At 48.2% G+C, this 17998-nt stretch overlaps 1 protein-coding gene across 1 annotated transcript in view; it reads right to left on the bottom strand.

Annotated features, from left to right (window-relative positions):
• TAF1 (TATA-box binding protein associated factor 1) overlaps positions 1 to 17998 on the bottom strand; it is a 303188-nt gene that overhangs the window by 189175 nt on the left and 96015 nt on the right. Inside the window, exons 12-15 of the mRNA XM_085608461.1 lie at positions 15511 to 15618; positions 13874 to 14047; positions 8187 to 8360; positions 6443 to 6547 (exon numbers count right to left, since the gene is read on the bottom strand). Coding sequence (XP_085464587.1) covers positions 6443 to 6547; positions 8187 to 8360; positions 13874 to 14047; positions 15511 to 15618 — 561 coding nt within the window. The remainder of the gene's footprint in view (positions 1 to 6442; positions 6548 to 8186; positions 8361 to 13873; positions 14048 to 15510; positions 15619 to 17998) is intronic.

The following is a 17998-nucleotide window of genomic DNA, read 5'->3' as shown; positions in this document are numbered from 1 at the left end:
CTTATACTGGGAAGGAAACAAGCTTCCGGGGACCGGTTTCTGGCATCACAGCCTTCGTCGGCCCGGCTTGCCTGAATCCTGATGGTGCAATGAGCAAGGGACTCACGTCTGAGCATACCCTCTCACACTGAGTGTGGATAAAATCAATTTGGGAAAAAGGGGGTGGTGATGGACAGAGTTTCTGAATGATGCAGAATACTCTTACCAAGTCAAGAGATCATGGTTTTAATCCATCACCGTTTTTTAGCTCACTGCCCCATCCCAGCTCAGAACCTGGCTACATGCAAATTAGTCTGTACCTGTCCCAGTGCATGATGGGAACAGGGCAAACCAAACTACCAAGCCAATTCTTATACTGGGAAGGAAACAAGCTTCCGGGGACCGGTTTCTGGCATCACAGCCTTCGTCGGCCCGGCTTGCCTGAATCCTGATGGTGCAATGAGCAAGGGACTCACGTCTGAGCATACCCTCCCACACTGAGTGTGGATAAAATCAATTTGGGAAAAAGGGGGTGGTGATGGACTGAGTTTCTGAATGATGCAGAATACTCTTACCAAGTCAAGAGATCATGGTTTTAATCCATCACCGTTTGTTTTGGTCTACACCGGTCGCCGCAAGGACCTTGGTGAATGAGGCACTATGGCCTACACCGGTCGCCCCAAGGACCTTGTTGAATGAGGGACTATGGTCTACAGCGGTTGCCCCAATAATCTTGCTGAATGAAGGGACTACGGTCTACACAGTTGCCCCAATGACCTGGCTGAATGAGGGACTATAGTTTACACCGGTCGCCCCATTGACGTTGCTGAATGACGGACTAAGGTCTACACCGGTCACCCAAATGCCCTTGGTGAATGAGGGACTAAGGTCTACACCGGTCACCCCAATGCCCTTGGTGAATGAGGGACTATGGTCTACACCGGTCACCTCAATGACCTTGGTGAATGAGGGACTAAGGTCTACACCGGTCACCCCAATGCCCTTGGTGAATGAGGGACTATGGTCTACACCGGTCACCCCAATGCCCTTGGTGAATGAAGCACTATGGCGTACACCGGTCGCCCCAAGGACCTTGGTGAATGAGGGGCTATGGTCTACACCGGTCACCCCAATGCCCTTGGTGAATGAGGGGCTATGGTCTACACCGGTCACCCCAATGCCCTTGGTGAATGAGGGGCTATGGTCTACACCGGTCACCCCAATGCCCTTGGTGAATGAGGGACTATGGTCTACACCGGTCGCCCCAATGACCTTGCTGAATGAGGCACTATGAATATAATGCATTTGGTTAGTATTCACCCTGAAAGTTTTGGGGGCAATGATACACGCTGACAGGGCTGCCAAAGCCTTCCATGGCACCACGCGTGACCACCTGAACACTGATCACGCTGTTTTGATTGCACTGGGATCGCGTTAAGAATCCACTAACTGTTCTGGATCAGAACCCAGGAGACGTGTACTGTGACACTAAAAGGATAGAACTGGGGGAGAGTAAAATGTAAACCCATTTATTCCATACATGGGTTCAGTTAGGCCACAATATATAGCAAGCACTCGTCCAGGCTTGGATTCATGCTGTGTGCAAGAGACTGCTCCAAGTGTGTTTCCAGTGGGGAATTTTGCCTCTGTGAAGTTTTACACCCAAAAAGGTCCACGTTCAGGCTAATGTTTGCTCTGTTCAGCCTCACCTTGTTCAGGATGAAGTACACTTTCTGTTCATCTACCCTGTCGTATGACAAACGAACACCTTTAGCAAAATCAGAAGTACTAACCACAGTCCATCTTAGGCTAAATATTCTAAATTATATGTAGCTCTGTGTCCAATTAGAACAATATATTAAACAACACTGCAGCATCACCCCCTAAGACAGCTGTCCAGGGATTTAATGAGAAACCAGTATAAAAAGAGAGAGATGCAGCCGATGGGCTGTCCTCGCAACACGGCTGAAGGCTAAAAACACTGTTCCTTCAAGGGGCAGCAGTTTCCATCCCTCATGATGCCTGAACTGACAGCTGCCTCAAAGGCTTGGTTCTTTTTTTCCTACATGGTGTGAGAAGGATCCCACAACACCCTCAGGCTTCTGTCACCTCAGACCTTCGCAGTGTTTTGTTTCATGGGACATTTTTAGATCCTTCTTTCGGGCGCTCCAGGCCACCTTTTCATACCAGGTTTACTGGCACTATGCCTGGTATTATGCATTCACTTTATGAGAGGTGCTTCGCCGTATTCCACTCCACTTTTAGCTCATTGTGTGGCACTGGAGGCAGGGACCAATCAAAAAACGTCTGTATGTGTGTTTTATTTATGCAGCGCAAGCCATGACAAAGGCAAAGGAGCTCTGTACAGAGTCAAAGGTGAGGGTACAGCCAAGGGTAGGATTGGCCACACCACAATAGACAGGGTCCAGCCCAAGCTACTAGGATACATCCCATCTGCAGGGAACGTAAACAACTCTGATCATGTTCCAGCATTGATGGAACTCCTCTGTGGAATACACCTTGAATCCCTGCGGCACAGCGAGCATGTGACTCACCCTCACTGACCCAAACAAAAACTGTTGGAGAACAGCACCCCATGCACATCAATCAATCAATCACTTATACAGCTCGCCAAATCACCAGTGAGGGTCTCACGGCGCTGGGGTTACTACTTGCAGCAAGGGGATTGTCACGAAGTCACAGAACGTAAGGAGGTAACGGATGTGTTACAAGACTGGTGGAGTGTGCCTCACGAGTCCGGTCCTCTGGTCTCTTTATCGCAGGAAAGGATTCAACCCAGAACTCGTTGAAAACCCAGCAACTGAATAAGAATTTACCGGGGAGAAGCCAGATAGAGCTTCGGGAAATAAGACGTATTATTCCCGTGTGATCACTGGCTTAAGTCTGATGTCCTTTTAAAACGAATTGAAAAGCACCAAAAAGGCATCTCGAGTAGCCGTCATTTCTTATGATCCCTGACAGGGATATATTAATTCGAACAACCAGGTCTCGAGTTCTCTCCTGAATTGCTGGAGCGATGAGGCGGTCTTGAGATGCAGGCTTTGGCTGCTCGGTGCGAGAATGAGCATCCTCCGCTGATGGCTCGATGGATCCGGGTGTGTCTGCGAGGAAGAGGGAGGCGGATCGTAGGCGTCTGGTCGGTTGGTGGAAGGTCATGAGCTGGTTGATGTATACTGGTCTTTCGTTGGGCAGGGCTTTGTATGCGTGGGTCAACATCTTGAAATGGCATTGCTTCTGGATCAGGATCCAGTGTAGCTTCTTAAGGTGGGATGTGAGGTGGGTCCATCTGGGGAGGTCGAGGATGAGTCTTGTATTGTATGTAATCCCTTCGGGAGGCATGCAGCGATTCCTACGTAGTGTGTGTTTCCGTAGTCTAGCCTGCTGGTGACGAGGGCTTGCGTGACGGTCCTTCTGGTGTCAACTGGGACCCACCTGAAGATCATGTGGAGTATGCGTAGGGTGTGGAAGCATGCGGATGAGACTGTGTTTACCTGTTGCTCCATAGATTGCTTGCTGCCCAAGATGATGGAAGGTTGCAGATGTGATCTGTTGGGTTGGGGGTGGCCAGAATTCTGCAGGCCATCAGGAGTCATTCCAAGGCGATGTGTGGATCCCAAAGATGAGCAATTCTGTCTTGTCTGTGTTCAGCTTGAGGAACTAGTCCTTCATCCAGTCAGCAACGTTCATCATACATCTGTGGAAGTTGTCTCTGGTGGTGGAGGGGTCTTCTGACATCGAGAAGATGAGCTGGGTGTCATTGGCGTAGGAAATGATTTTGAGTCCGTGCGATCGGACGGTGTTGGACAGGGTGGTCATTTATGCATTGAAGAGAGTGAGACTGAGGGATGATCCCTGTGGCACGCTGCAGATGATCTTCTTGGGTTCCGTGGTGAATGGTGGGAGTCAACTTCTCTGGGTTCTTCCAGTGAGGGAGGGAGGAGACAATCTAAATGAGGGCGTCTCCCTAGATTCCGATGTGGTGGAGTCTGTTGTTCAGGATGTGATGGGAGCCGGTGTGGAAGCGGCTGCTAGGTCCAGGAGGAGGAGGGCTACGGTTTCGCCGTGGTCCAGGAGGGCCCGGATGTCGGTTGCTACAATCACGGCTGTCTCTGTGCTGCGGTTGGCTCGGAATCCGGATTGCGAGGGGTCCAGGAGGTTGCTGTGTTCCAGGTGTTCGGTGAGTTGTTGGTTGATTGCCCTCTCAAGAACTTTCGCTGGAAAGGGGAGAAGGGATGGGCCAGTTGTTCTTCGGTTCTGCTGGGTCAGGGGATGGTTCCTTCAGGAGGGGCCTCACTTCTGCATGTTTTCAGTCATCAGCGAAGTGATGGAGGTGTTCAGGACTTTCTTGAGCTCGTCATCAATCGTCTTACTCCCGAGATTGAAGACGTGGTTGGGACGGGTCCGTGGGGGTTCCCAAGCGCATGGAGTTGAAAATGGCAATTCGACTTGGGTTGTGAGCGGGTTCCAGTAGGTGAGCAAGTGATTGGGTTCTGTGTTTGTGGGTATGAGCAAGCTGATGCTGTTGGCAGCAGGGGTTTGGTGTGCAGAGTTTTTGGTGATGGCGGAGTCATGGAAGAAGTCTGCCAGGGTGTCTCACAGTTCTTTGGAAGAGGTGACCTCGTTCTTGGCAGCTACGAGGTTGGAGAACTCATTCACTATGGCGAAGAGCTCCTTGCTGCAGTTTGTGCTCACTTTTATGCGGTCTGTTAGGGCTTTCTGTTTTGATTTTTTTCTGTAGGCAGTGAAACTGGTTGACTGCTGTCCTGCATGCGATGAGGTCTCCTGCCTCTTTGCTGGTGCGCCACTTCCTTTCTAGTTGCCGGCAGTTGCATTTGATGGATTTCATTTCTGCTGTGAACCAGCTGGCTCTTCTGGTGGGTCCCTTGGATTTGATGGTCTTGGTGGGGCGATTGAGTCGGCGCATTCTGGGATCCACTGGGAGAACTTATTCGCAGCCTGCACTGGGTCGGATGTTGTGCCTGGACAATGGGAGTTGAGAGCATTGTTCCACAGATCTTCTGAAAACTTTTTCCAGCCTGGGGGCTTGGTGCCAGCGTTGGTGGGTCCTGTGATGGTGAAATGGACACTACGGTTATTGGTCCAGGTGAGCTGTGTGATGTGGTTATACTTGATTCTGTCACTGGACGTGAAAATGGGGGTCGATCGTGTGTTCGGTGATGTGGATGTGGTCGGGACCAGTTACTTAGGGCTCTAGTTATTCATGCTTTCCATGAGGCTGGTTGTGTTGGTGTCACTGGGTTTCTTGAGGTGGAAGTTGAGATACCCTAGGAAGATGTATTGCTTGGAGTCGATGGCGATCGGGTTGATAAGGTCAGGGATGGCGTTACAGAAGCTGGGGCAAGGTCCCGGTGGTCTGTAGTCGGGGGTGCCTCTGATGGTTCTTTTTCAGCCTGTGTGGAGTTGGAAGTTGAGGTGCTCCATTGTCAAGGTCGGGCCGTCTGAGGAGGTTGTGCAGCAGATGCTGTCTTTGTAGATGATGACGATTCCACCTCTGTGTTTGTTGGTTCAGTCCTGGTGTGCTATCTTGTAGCCTTCGGGGGTGGCAATGTCCAGCTCGGAAGCCGGGTTCAGCCACGTCTCTGTGAGGGCGATGACCTTCGGGACGAGGTATGAGATCATGTCCCAGATCTCCGTGGCGTGTTTGCCAAGTGATCGAGCGTGGAGTGGAATACACTGGAGTTGTGCCATGTGGGTCTCGGTAGGCGTGGTGGATATGGCCATGTATGAGGTGTCTCCATTGTTGTTGGTTGCTTCTGTGCTGCAGGTGAAGCGGCAGTGCTGCCAAGAGAACAGCCCTCTGGTTGTGCGTGGAGATGTGCGGCAGCAATGGTTGTTGAGGATGCGTCTGGGATCCAGGGCTCGGAGGTCAGCTGCAGTGCAGCTGCGTGGAGTGGCAGGGCCAGGGTTCCTGGCACTCGTCGTGGCATGACCGCTGCGCGACCGCACTGCAGTCTTCATAAGTAGTTCCTGGGCGGGGTTCTGCAAGCGGCAGAAAGCGGTAAGGAAAGTGTGGAGAAATGGCAGGAAGGCGAGCGGGTGGAGCTGCGGTGAAATAAAGGCTAAAACAACCAGTACGGCGGAAAACAATCAACAGCAGTATAAAGCCGGAGCAGAATAAAAGATAAAGCAACAGATTAAAGGCCAAGCAGTAATAAAGGAAAAAAAACAGATTATAGCAAGAATGCAGCAATAACGTTGAGCCGCACAGGTCTGGCACGAAGTCGCAGCAGCGACGGGACGCTGGCACGGGACCTGCACATAAAACTGCCGGGGAACTCCAATGTCCATGGTGTGATTTCTGTACAGTGTAATTTAAGCAGTGCGAGTATGTTAACAAACCTTTCAGGTGCAATGAGTTTATCTTTTTTGCTAACTTAATATCACTCCAGAATTTCACTGTGTCTTCTTTCATTAGTCTTACCTGTAGCAACTGCCCGGGGTGGAGGGACCCAAGGAAGGGTGAGGTGTGACAGTAAACAGTCTCCCCATATTTACAGTCAGGGGCCCCCGGATCTTTGCCAGGTTTCTGTAAAACATTGAAAAAAGTAACTTAGCAATTGACTTTGAACATGAATTCCAAGCACCGCGGCAGTGAAACTTCTCAAACATCAGAATACATTTTCCTTCTCTTAAACCAGCACTGTAATATACAATGGACACAGAAAATTTCATTTTTCCTTTAGCAACATAGTTTTACAGCTTGGACCTAAGCAATTGGCCAACACTTTAAACAGAATATGCTTTAACAACATTTAGTTAAACAAACACAGAACAAGAAACATGAGGCAACCATCAACAAGCAGCAGCAAAGCCGATAGTTCTAGCCTTTGGAGAGCTATCGTCTTTGGCAATGTGCTTTTCAGATGCACACGGGGGGAAAAAAGACCGATCTGAAATGATAAAAAGAACGTGAAGCAATGCCGATGCGTGTGGCGGGGGGTGCTTTGCCAAAAACAGTTATTGCTGAAAAAAAGTTCCCCAAAGCACAAGTACAGCGATACAATGCCAAAGCAAAAATCAATGCCAATGTGGGAGGAAAAAACAAAAAAATTCTATGAAAATCTGAAACGATACAAAGAAAGTGACTTAAATGCCGAAATAGAACGATAAAACAGGGTTAATTTATGCATAAGTACAGCGCCAGTAGCATCGGGACACAAATGAAACTAAATTAATTAGTACTTTGTCCGTGCTGCAGAACAGTAAAAGGAAGGGATGTCAGACGCATGGTGGCCAATTAGGATGCAGCTACAGTGATTGACAATCAAGTCTGCAAATGATAACTGATGGCGGGGCTCCAAGCCTTTTATTGCATACAATACTCCTGGCAGCAATAGTGCATGTGCGCTTAGGCGAGACCTAAAAAAGGAAGACCAACCACGTGTCATCACATTAGGACCATCGGATGCAGAACCCAGGATGATCATCAGCGGAAACATTAATCTGTCCACAGTCCACACTCCTTACAGAAATGGCAGAAGCGGAGAGTAACTTTGAGGCAGAGTGGGGTAAAGAAAAAGGGCTCCAGCAACTGGCTAGTGACAGTCAGTCTGAGCAGCCATGCTCTTCACTGCTTGAACGTTCAGTATTTAGAATCTTTAAAATGATTTAGAGGCAAACCTCTTCTGAGGACTCCCAAACATGGCATGCAGTGAAACAAACATGGCTGCAGGGCGGAGTTTAATGCTCATCGTGTTATTGGCTGGAAGAGTGTGCATGAACAATGTGGATGGGCTACTAAAGGGATCTGATTTACAATATCATGATTCATTTGCTAATAATTCCCAGTAGGTGACAGAACACTTCAAGGCTTATGCTTTGATAAAATGTCCAATGATGGAGAAAACTGAAAGCTACAAATGTCAGTGTGGGAAGTAGGGTAACTGTAGTAGTTTACACAAAGTCCTGTGTAAATACAACCTTCTTGTATTCAGTGCAGGACCTGTAACCTCCAGCCAGCTCGCAGCTTCTTGAACTGCCAGCCCCTGGTACCTTCACTCAATCCATTCTGCATTACATCACAGTTAAATAGACAACATTCCTGCAGTAACACACACGCACGGGGCAGGAAGGAACATATACTAAGTCATTTCGTAAGGTAGCAGCTTGGAATAAAGATCCCTGTTCCGCTTAGAGGTCAGATATATGAATAGAAGAGTACTTACACGCTTGTAATAGTTCTTGATCTTGGTTGCCATGCCAACCTGCATCATCAGAGGAGCATTCTCCTCACTGTACTCAGACAGGATTAAATCACCATCTTTGCCAGTGAGATCTTGTGGCGTTCGCATGAAGAACATCTCACCTCCACCAGAAGCCTGGCGCTCTTGCTCTCTCATCTGCAAAAGGACACAAATCAGGAAATAAACAAATAGGCAACAAGCGATACTAGAACGGAGGTACTTTAGGTCACAAAATAGCACTTGAGGATTGACGGAGACCGGAGACCAGGACGGAACTCAGAGAGTAAAGACCTGGAGGGAGCTGGGCAGGCAGCATAGACCAGGAGGGAGGGTGGTCATGAAGCAGAGATCACTAGGGAGGGAGAGGAAGGCAGAGCGGAGAGGGTGGCTAGGGATTTGGAATAAAGGTGGAGGGTGAGATGGATCACAGAAGAGCCGGAGGATAAGCGAGGAGCAGAGCCAAGAGAAAGGGTGGGCAGGGAGCCAAGTCAAGAAAGATGGCAGACAGGGAGCAGTGCCAAGCTGCTAGTGTAGGAACCTGGCTCGGAATATGCTATACCAAAGTAAGGTATAGTGTGCAGAGTAGAGTTCATCCCCAGAGGCTTACAGAGGTTTAGGTAGAGAGAACACTAAAAGCTCTATTTGTGGTAGCGTTGTCGATCAGTTAGGCTTATCAGAGGGCTGTGTTAAGCATTTATTGTACATACTCCGGCATTAAATGATTACACAGACTCTAAGACGGAATCCAAGACCAATTGTTTTTTTATAAAAAGGTATTACTTTGTTATTTTATTTTTAGAACCAAGAGGAACTCAGTTGCAGGTAAGTAGCAGTTTCAAGAGTAGTATTACCTTTGAAATGCAGTGGGTATTGGTTTGTAAAGGCAGTCAAATACTTTAGAGAAGTATTAAAAGTACATTGGTTATGTCAAACAAACAGTAGGAAACTTTGCAAATGTGAAAGATATACGGAATAGGCAGAAAATGCAATGCAATCCTATGCAATGAAAACAATGATATGCAGTTACAGGTAAGAACTCAACTTACATTTGCAGTCTTTGGGGGTCTGGACCAATATTGGGCAAGGGTCAGATCAAGGTAGGTACTGCACCACCAGGAGCACTAGGGCAGCCGAATGCAGAGGTCACTGGACCCAATGTTAGTCAATAGTGAGAGGGGAAACCCACAAGAGGTGCGTTTTGCAGGTAAGTACCAGCGGTTTCAGGGCACAGGCCCCGGGGATTAAAGCAAGCACGGGGGCCAAAAAGCAGCATCAACCTTACACCACCAGTGGCACAGGGGCAGCCGGGTGCAGGGTGCAAATGAGCGCCGGGCAGCCAATGCTTCTGGAAATAGAGAATCTCGGTCACACAAAGAGGGTGCAGGCTCGGACAAGGAGGCTGAAATAAGGTGACCACCGACTGGGCAGGTAAGTTGAGATGTCAAAGAAGGAATGGGGACCGTCGGCTGGGCTCCCCAAAGTCGAAGGGTTGAGGATGCAGGGGTGCCCTTTGGTGTCAGATTTTCTTTACCAGAGCCGTTTGCAGAGAGGGAGACCCTTCAGGATGAGGCAGCAGGCGTCTTCTTGGAGTCCAGGAGAAGTCAACCAACGCTGGATTCGAGGTCAGAATCACTGGGGAGACTTCACTGGCCAGGTGAGCCCCTTGGACTCAGGCCATGGGCATTGGGTGCAGAGTAGGCGTCGGGTGCAGAGTAGGCGTCAGGTGTAGAGTGGGCAGGGATCGCAGTTCCAGGTGGACCCGGAGTCGTTTTAGTTGGATTCTTCTGGACAGGGCCCCTGTCCTCTGGAGATCTGGTCTTTGTTGTAGCATGGACAGTCTTCCTGTGGTTCTAGATGTCGCCGGCCACAGGACATGTGTCTTCTTCGCAGGGTCTTCTAACTGGAGACAGGCAAATAGGGCTGGGGCCAAATCAGCAGTCATCTTCAGACTTGGCTGCACAGAGTCTTCTTCGTCATTTTCTTCTTAGGTTGCAGGAATCTGAGGATCAAGGTTCAGGGGTGCGCCAAAATACTGAATTTAGGGGCGTGACAGGTACTGGCAGATGGAAGCCAATGGGCTACCTGCCTTTAGGGTGACCACACTCTTTGTATGCCCCCTCCCCAGGCCTCGAAAAATCCACTTGCAATGTTGAGTGAGATTTTAGCAGGTCGAGCTATTTTTAGCATTCACTCAACCTTGCTGGCGAGTTAATTTAAACTGGAAGGAACGGGTGTTCTGTTACTTCAGAAACTGAACGAGCAATAAAGAGGCCTTTAAATCTTGTTTCGTCTTGACACATTTGCTGTCTGTTCAAGGACAGAGGTCAAATGTCAGTTTGTCTTTTTACTAATTGTTGCTTATCTGTTCCAGAATTATGAAAGAACTTATTTTTGTAAATCAGAAGTGTGATGCGGACAAATCACAGCACCTGGCGATGTGCAAACGACAAAACTCGATTTCCAGACATTGTACACTTTATCGTTTTTAAACCACGTCAGTGGGAAATTCTTTGGGCATTTCAATGTAAAATCTGCTGATTGCAAATTAAAGTGTGCTGCTAATTTATACTTTAGGCATGTATTTATTAAAAGTGACTGTTTTTAAACATGAGTTTAGAAAAATTCCTGCCCAGCACTGATAATGCGGTTAATGAACGGAGGCGAGTCAGCGGTCACAAGTGTCTTATATGTGGCTAGATTTGCATTATATATGGAGCAAAGGTTTAGTCTATTCACCCAAACCAGAGTGTTCTGTCCAGCAGACGCACTGAACTCGGGGATATGAAGGCTCTCATATCTGATAAAGAAGAAAATGGTGTCTCAGGGAATTAACATACTTGCCCCGGATCGCATCATTTAGTTTGTGGGTCAAGAGCATTATAATTAGGTCGAGTCGATTTTTTAAAGTCACTAGACCTGCAGATCTAGTAATATTTGTAGGTTTTTCGAGGCCTGCTCCCTTTGGGGAGGGGGCATCCACTAAACTGATCGGTTAATACTTTCCATTCAAGATGGAGCATTTTCTAAGGAGAGGGCCACCTCAGTCCAGGGCACCTGGGGGAGATCCTGGCAAAGGAGGAACACACCTCTCGGACTACTATTTTTCCCATGACCTTGCCGCCAAAAGTGGGTCTTGGTCAGGGGGGCGGCATCTCTACTAGCTGGAGAGGCCCTGGCTAGCATAACAAAGAACAGGAAGCCTTTGAGGCTCACCGCCTTGAAAGCTGTTCCGGCTGGGGGTATGTGAGAAGCACCTCCAACCCAAGCAGGCTTTGTTCCTGACCCACAAGGGCTCCCACCTCAGGGGGTCAGAAACATATCCAAGTGTGGCAGGCTGGTGCAGAGCAGTCAGCTGTACACAAGGGATTTGTTTGTTTTTCAGGGGGCATCTCTAAAATGCCCTCTGAGTGCGTTTCGCAAAAAATCCAACACTGGCATTAGTGTGGGTTTATTGTGCAGAGAAGTTGGATCCCAAACTTCTTAGCATTCAGTAGAGCCATCATGGAGCTTTGATGTTCGTAATGACAAATTCCCAGCCCATGTATTCCATATGGCTTCATTGCACTTGCAATGTCTAAGAATAGACTTAGACACCATAGGGGTATATTGCTCATGCATCTATGCCCTCACCAGTGGTATATTGCACCTTGCCTTAGGGTTTTTAGGCCTGCTAGAAGGGTGACTTACCGATACTAGAGGCAGTGGTTGTGGGCATGGCAGAAGTGTGCCATGTCCACTCTGCAATGGCAGTGTGTATGTGTTTGGTGAGGGGTCTCTGATGGTGGCACAATACATGCTGCAGCCCTCAGAGGCCCTCTCTTGTCACAAGGCCCTTGGTACCACTTGCACATTTTACATGAGACTTACATGTGAGCCAGAGGTGTGCCAATTGTGAAAACAAATGTACAGTTTTGGGAAAGAACACAAGCACTGGGAACCTGATTGGACACTCAGTCAAAGTGCATCAGCTATCAGGCAAAAAGGGGGGGGGGGGGTAGCCATGCAAAAAAAGGGGTACTTTACAACAGCAAGGTGGGCACAGCTCATGGGGATGGATGTGTTGGTGCAGAGCCCAAGAAGAGGGTGGGAAAGAAGCATAGCTCCTGGGGGCGGATGGGCAAGAAGCAGAGCGTATATGGACGAATAGGTAAGGAACAGAGCCCATTAAAGATAGCGGAGAAGAGCACAGAGGGACCAATGTGCAGGAAGCAAGGCCCAGAAAGATTGATGAGTCAACACAAATAGATGAGCTGAGAGCAAAGGCCATGAGAAGAAGCTGAGGGAGAAGATCCTAGAGGGAGGGTGGACAGGGAGCAGAGGGAAGGCAGAGAGAGCAGAACCCTATGGAAAATAGGCAGGAAGCAGAGCCCGGGCAGAAACGGGCGTGAAGTGTACACGGAAAAGCAGATAGAGCATTGGATGAAGTGGACTATCAAGGGTAAACCTACTGAGGACACTGGTGGGAAGAGAGACATCGTGAGCTGATGCAGCATGACAAGGACTTTACATTTTACCCAACGGAGACCAATCCTCCTCTCTCCTGAAGGTTTTATTTCCTGAAGCTGTAAACGGACGGCTCCGAGTCAGCCTGGGTGCTGTTCTCAATGCAATGACTTGCTATGTTCTGGACTCTAAACAAAGGTTGACATCTCAGCGGTCTCTCGCTGATATGTCTCCCTCTTGGGCATTCTCAACACTCCTCCTCCTAGAAACACCCAGAGAGGAAGATGCATAGGATGAACGGCTGCTCGTACACGCAAACAGGAAGACAACATGAAGCTGATGAGAAAACGACCCCAAAACTTCAAGAGAAGACGACCATGTAGAGAATAAAACTACTTCAGAGAGCTTGGGAGGAGCTAGGAAAAGGCACAAGCAGTAGCCAAGCTAATAGGTCTGGCCTTCGCAAGTTGGTGTGAATATAAGGTTTCGTTTTATTCTTCATTACAGATGTGTTACAAAAAAAAAGGTTAAAAAAAACTATCTAGCACACAGGCCATATGCCTAGAATCACATTTTTTAATTAAGAAACAATAATAAGCATTGTACATACGTGCACTGTAACAGTACACTTGCTACGTAGCAGACGTGTGTGCTTGGAAGAGGTTCAGGAATACAGCTTTAACGCACATTGTTGAAAAATACTATCGGAGCAAAAAAGATTCTATTGGCTTTTAACTATTGTAATCTGAAGATCTATTTTAAACACAGAAATAGAACTTTAAAATAAAAAAGTAAAGACAGGAGACAATAATGCATTGGCAAAATAAAGTACTGGGCCACCAGGCCTGGTACTAAAGTGCACATCCCTTTAACCTGGCTCTCAGATGTGATCAGGCAAAATGTCGCCATTCACAGTACAAGACGACCAACAACTGAAGCTTGCTGAACCACTGCCCCATGTTGTGTGCTGTTGTGTGGTGTGATGTGGTGATCAGAAGCAAAACATGAATGACAGCTGAACAGGCCAATGGAGGAAGAGGGCTAAATGTATGCATGACTATGTATACATATATTTTTTTTTATTTATGGACTATTTTGATTATGAGACACTGGCGATACAACTAAAGCGGTCTCAAGCCCAGACCTAAAAAGCTAATTCTAAATCAAGAATGAAGGGATACATGATGGGACAACCCTGCGGTCACTGTAGGGTGGAAAGTACTTACCTTGGCTTTCTTCTTAATGTGCTTGAGGAGTGGCTGCACCGAGTGCGGCCCAGGGATGGACAGTGTGCCGAAGGAATACTTCTTCAGGTTGGGCCGGTGGAACTGCCGTAGCTTCATAGGGCCCATGTGGGTTGGGAAGAAGGGCTGACGCAACTCTACTGCTGGGATAGAGTGCTGTAAAACAGGAGGGTGGATGAAAGTACACATCTGCACAAGCACACTTTCTACTGGCGGGACAGAGGGCTGTGAAAGAAGACTATGTGCCTTTTGCTTCACAAACAAATGGCATGGCATGCAAGCATGTTGATGCACCCCCCCCCCCCCCCCCCCACACACACACACACAACTATCAACCAATGCGCAGTAGCGGGAATTCTGGGAGACTTGCATCAAGAACACCTACGCTGGTTGGAAGAATGAATGGACAACTTCGCACTGTCCTGTCTGTGCCCCTTATATAGTGCTTCATACCCTGTTGAGTTTGAAAAGTGCTCCCATGTCCATTTTGAGATCATTTGCACAATGCCTGGTTAAAACCTGGTGCAGGAAAGTTGCTGTGCCTAAGCATGAACTGTTACAGAGAGGGCAGGGATTAATGCCATCAGTGGCGCCCTGTCTTTAGGAGAGGCCTGCACCATACGATGGGGAGAGGAGTTGGCCTAAAGGCTAGGGCGGTCGACCTCAAATCTGGAGAACTGGGTTCGAGTCTCGGCAATGACGCTGAACATCCTGTGATTCTGGGCAAATCACTTAATCTCCTCGTGCCTAAAAAATGAATGTGTCCTCATGTAACGAAACTGGTGCTATATAAGGCACTCTGATACCCGATTCGGGTCAAGTTCGCGCTATATAAAACACAGTTAAAAAAAAAAAAAATCACCCAAGAGTGACAGAAGTCCACTCCCTAGGAGCAACCAGTGAATACACGAAAAGGAATCCCTCTGGAGCAACAGACCTCCGGTCTTGGGAAGTCCTGTCAAACAACCAGAAAGCATAATCTGGAAATGAGCCAGGTGCGAAAGAAGGACAATCAACGAGTGAATATACGAGAAGAAGCCAACCCAGCGGGGCCAGCTGCTGGCAGAGCAGGTATTCAGTCACTCAAATATATAAAAGTACAATTCAAAGGTTTCGAGTCCACGTTGGAGCGAGCATGGGGCAGGCCATTGTGAACAAGCACAAGGGTTTATTGTTGAAAGGGTCCATCCGACAGTGGGGTCAAGCAGTGATTAAATGCAGGATTACCAGGGAATTACATTAAGCATCTATTGGAGAACGTGTGAGAGGAACTAAGTTTATATAGCTCTGTATGGGGAAAGTTCTGTATCTAGGCACTATATGGACATTCTTTATAAAATGTAATCTACATCCCTGCTGTGTGAATCAATCAGTAAAGCCCCCCATGATTCCAGGCACAACTTTCATAGCGTGCAGTCACATCTTCACATACGTTCTCACACGTACACACACACAGATGTACTTCAGCTACAGTGCTGCCATCATATAGCCACAGACCAGTACACAGATGCCTCTAGGCACATATGCTTGTCCGGCAGGCAGAGATGCCCTCCTCTTTTCACCCAGACCCTCCCCACCTTCGGGACAGCTCCTTCATCGCACATCTCTTCTCTCTGTACCTGAATGATATTTCCTCCAAATGTTCCCCGCAGTCCCTGCTGCTTCGGATAGTAAAACTCATCATTGGATAAGTTCCAGGGGTCCTTCACCTCCGGCTGAGACATATTCTGAGGGAAAAAGAGCACAAGGACAATAAAAGCTAAGCCGGATGTGGAATCGATTCAAGCTATGGGCACCGGCTCTGGTTTCTCCACCACATCCTCTGCCTCATGCGGGGTGCAAAGGGCCTTTAGAGTATCAGCAGCCGCTGCTGCTGCAGCGGACTTTTCATACATTGGTATTTATGTCCTTCAGTCAGAAATTGGCGTTCAACTGGATTAAAAAAGTTCACTTTTAGGACGAAGAACAGTAATGAAGAAAGGTTTTCAAATCCCATCGCTACTCCGGGATCAAGGCTATTGTTAATTAACAAAATAAGTGCACATGCATCTGGTACAGACCGTCTTATGGAGTGTGTAAGCCCACACAATCTACTACACAAGGTGCACCTTAAACAACACATGACACAGGGTGCAGCCCCATACAATCTACTACACAAGGTGAACCTTAAACAACACATGACACAGGGTGCAGCCCCCTACCATCTACTGCACAAGGTGCACCTTAAACAACACATGACACAGGGTGCAGCCCCACACAATCTACTACACAAGGTGAACCTTAAACAACACATGACACAGGGTGCAGCCCCGCACAATCTGCAACACAAGGTGCACCTTAAACAACACATGACACAGGGTGCAGCCCCGCACAATCTGCAACACAAGGTGCACCTTAAACAACACATGATACAGAGTGCAGCCCCGCACAATCTGCAACACAAGGTGCACCTTAAACAACACATGATACAGAGTGCAGCCCCGCACAATCTACTACACAAGGTGCACCTTAAACAACACATGACACAGGGTGCAGCCCCATACAATCTACTACACAAGGTGAACCTTAAACAACACATGACACAGGGTGCAGCCCCGCACAATCTGCAACACAAGGTGCACCTTAAACAACACATGACACAGGGTGCAGCCCCGCACAATCTGCTACACAAGGTGCACCTTAAACAACACATGACACAGGGTGCAGCCCTGTACAATCTACTACACAAGGTGCACCTTAAACAACACATGATACAGAGTGCAGTCCCCTACAATCTGCTGCACATGGTGCACTTTACACAACACAGGGTGCAGCCCCATACAATCTGCAACACAAGGTGCACCTTAAACAACACATGACACAGAGTGCAGCCCCATACAATCTGCTACACAAGGTGCACCTTAAACAACACATGACACAGGGTGCAGCCCTGTACAATCTACTACACAAGGTGCACCTTAAACAACACATGATACAGAGTGCAGCCCCCTACCATCTACTGCACAAAGTGCACCTTGAAGACCACATGACACAGGGTGCAGCCCCCTACAATCTACTACACAAGGTGCACCTTAAACAACACAGCACAGCCCTGTTTACTGCCGTACAAATAATCAATGCCAGCTGGATAATTTTTGTCCCCCACCAATCAATCCTTAATTTATCTAAAAGTCTGGTCATTTCCCTTTGGCAACACTTCTCTGACAGATACAAGATCTTTCCACAGATTTCCCATCTGGGATTGTCTCCGTAGTGTAAGACTCCTTTGGAAAACTGTTCATGCAATTCACGCCCCCAGCACTAGCAGCAGCGGAGTGGATGAGAAGGCAGTGCTGAATCTGTGTAAGGCCTTCAGGGAAAGGACCGCTCCCCATTTGCTTTTATGAGAGCATTACTTACCCAGCTCCACTGAGGGAAGGATAAAATGGTGATAGCTGAAACACAATCAAAATAAACATTGGCAAAGCCAATAGGTCTCACCCACGACATCTACTGGCTGTGAAGGTGAAGCAGCCATCTTTGCTGATACAGCAGGAGATGAGGGCACAACGGCGCTAGGGAAGCAAGCAGGTGCTGAGGCGCTAGTAATATACAGAGAGACCGGGGAGCAAAGGAGTAGGGAGGGGCACGTAGAGACAGAGAGAGACAGAGACAGAGACAGAGAGAGAGACAGAGAGAGAGACAGAGAGAGAGAGAGAGAGAGAGAGAGAGAGAGAGAGAGACACAGGGAGAGAGAGACACAGAGAGAGAGAGAGAGAGAGAGAGAGAGAGACACAAAGAGAGAGAGAGAGAGAGAGAGAGAGAGAGAGAGAGAGAGAGAGAGAGAGAGAGAGATAGAGGGAGGGAGGGAGGGAGAGAGAGAGAGAGAGAGAGGGGGGGAGGGAGGGAAGATCGTCACTCGTGCACTATTACGCAAGGTTACAATCATCAACAGGGGTGGATTACAGTTCATCCAAGCAAAGCACTTCGGAATGAAAGCTCCTTGAGTGGTACAGTCACATGAATAGGAAGGGCAAGTGTCCAGTACAGACTTCGTTTGGACGTTGTGTCCAAACGGAGTCTGTACTGGACACTACACGTCTGTTTGCCAACAGGCAGCTAAAAAAT

Source organism: Triturus cristatus, chromosome 5_2, assembly GCF_964204655.1.
Source record: "Triturus cristatus chromosome 5_2, aTriCri1.1, whole genome shotgun sequence".
Lineage (NCBI taxonomy): Eukaryota > Metazoa > Chordata > Amphibia > Caudata > Salamandridae > Triturus > Triturus cristatus.
Note: the sequence above shows the minus strand (reverse complement) of the source record. Positions and strands in the feature narration are given on the sequence as shown.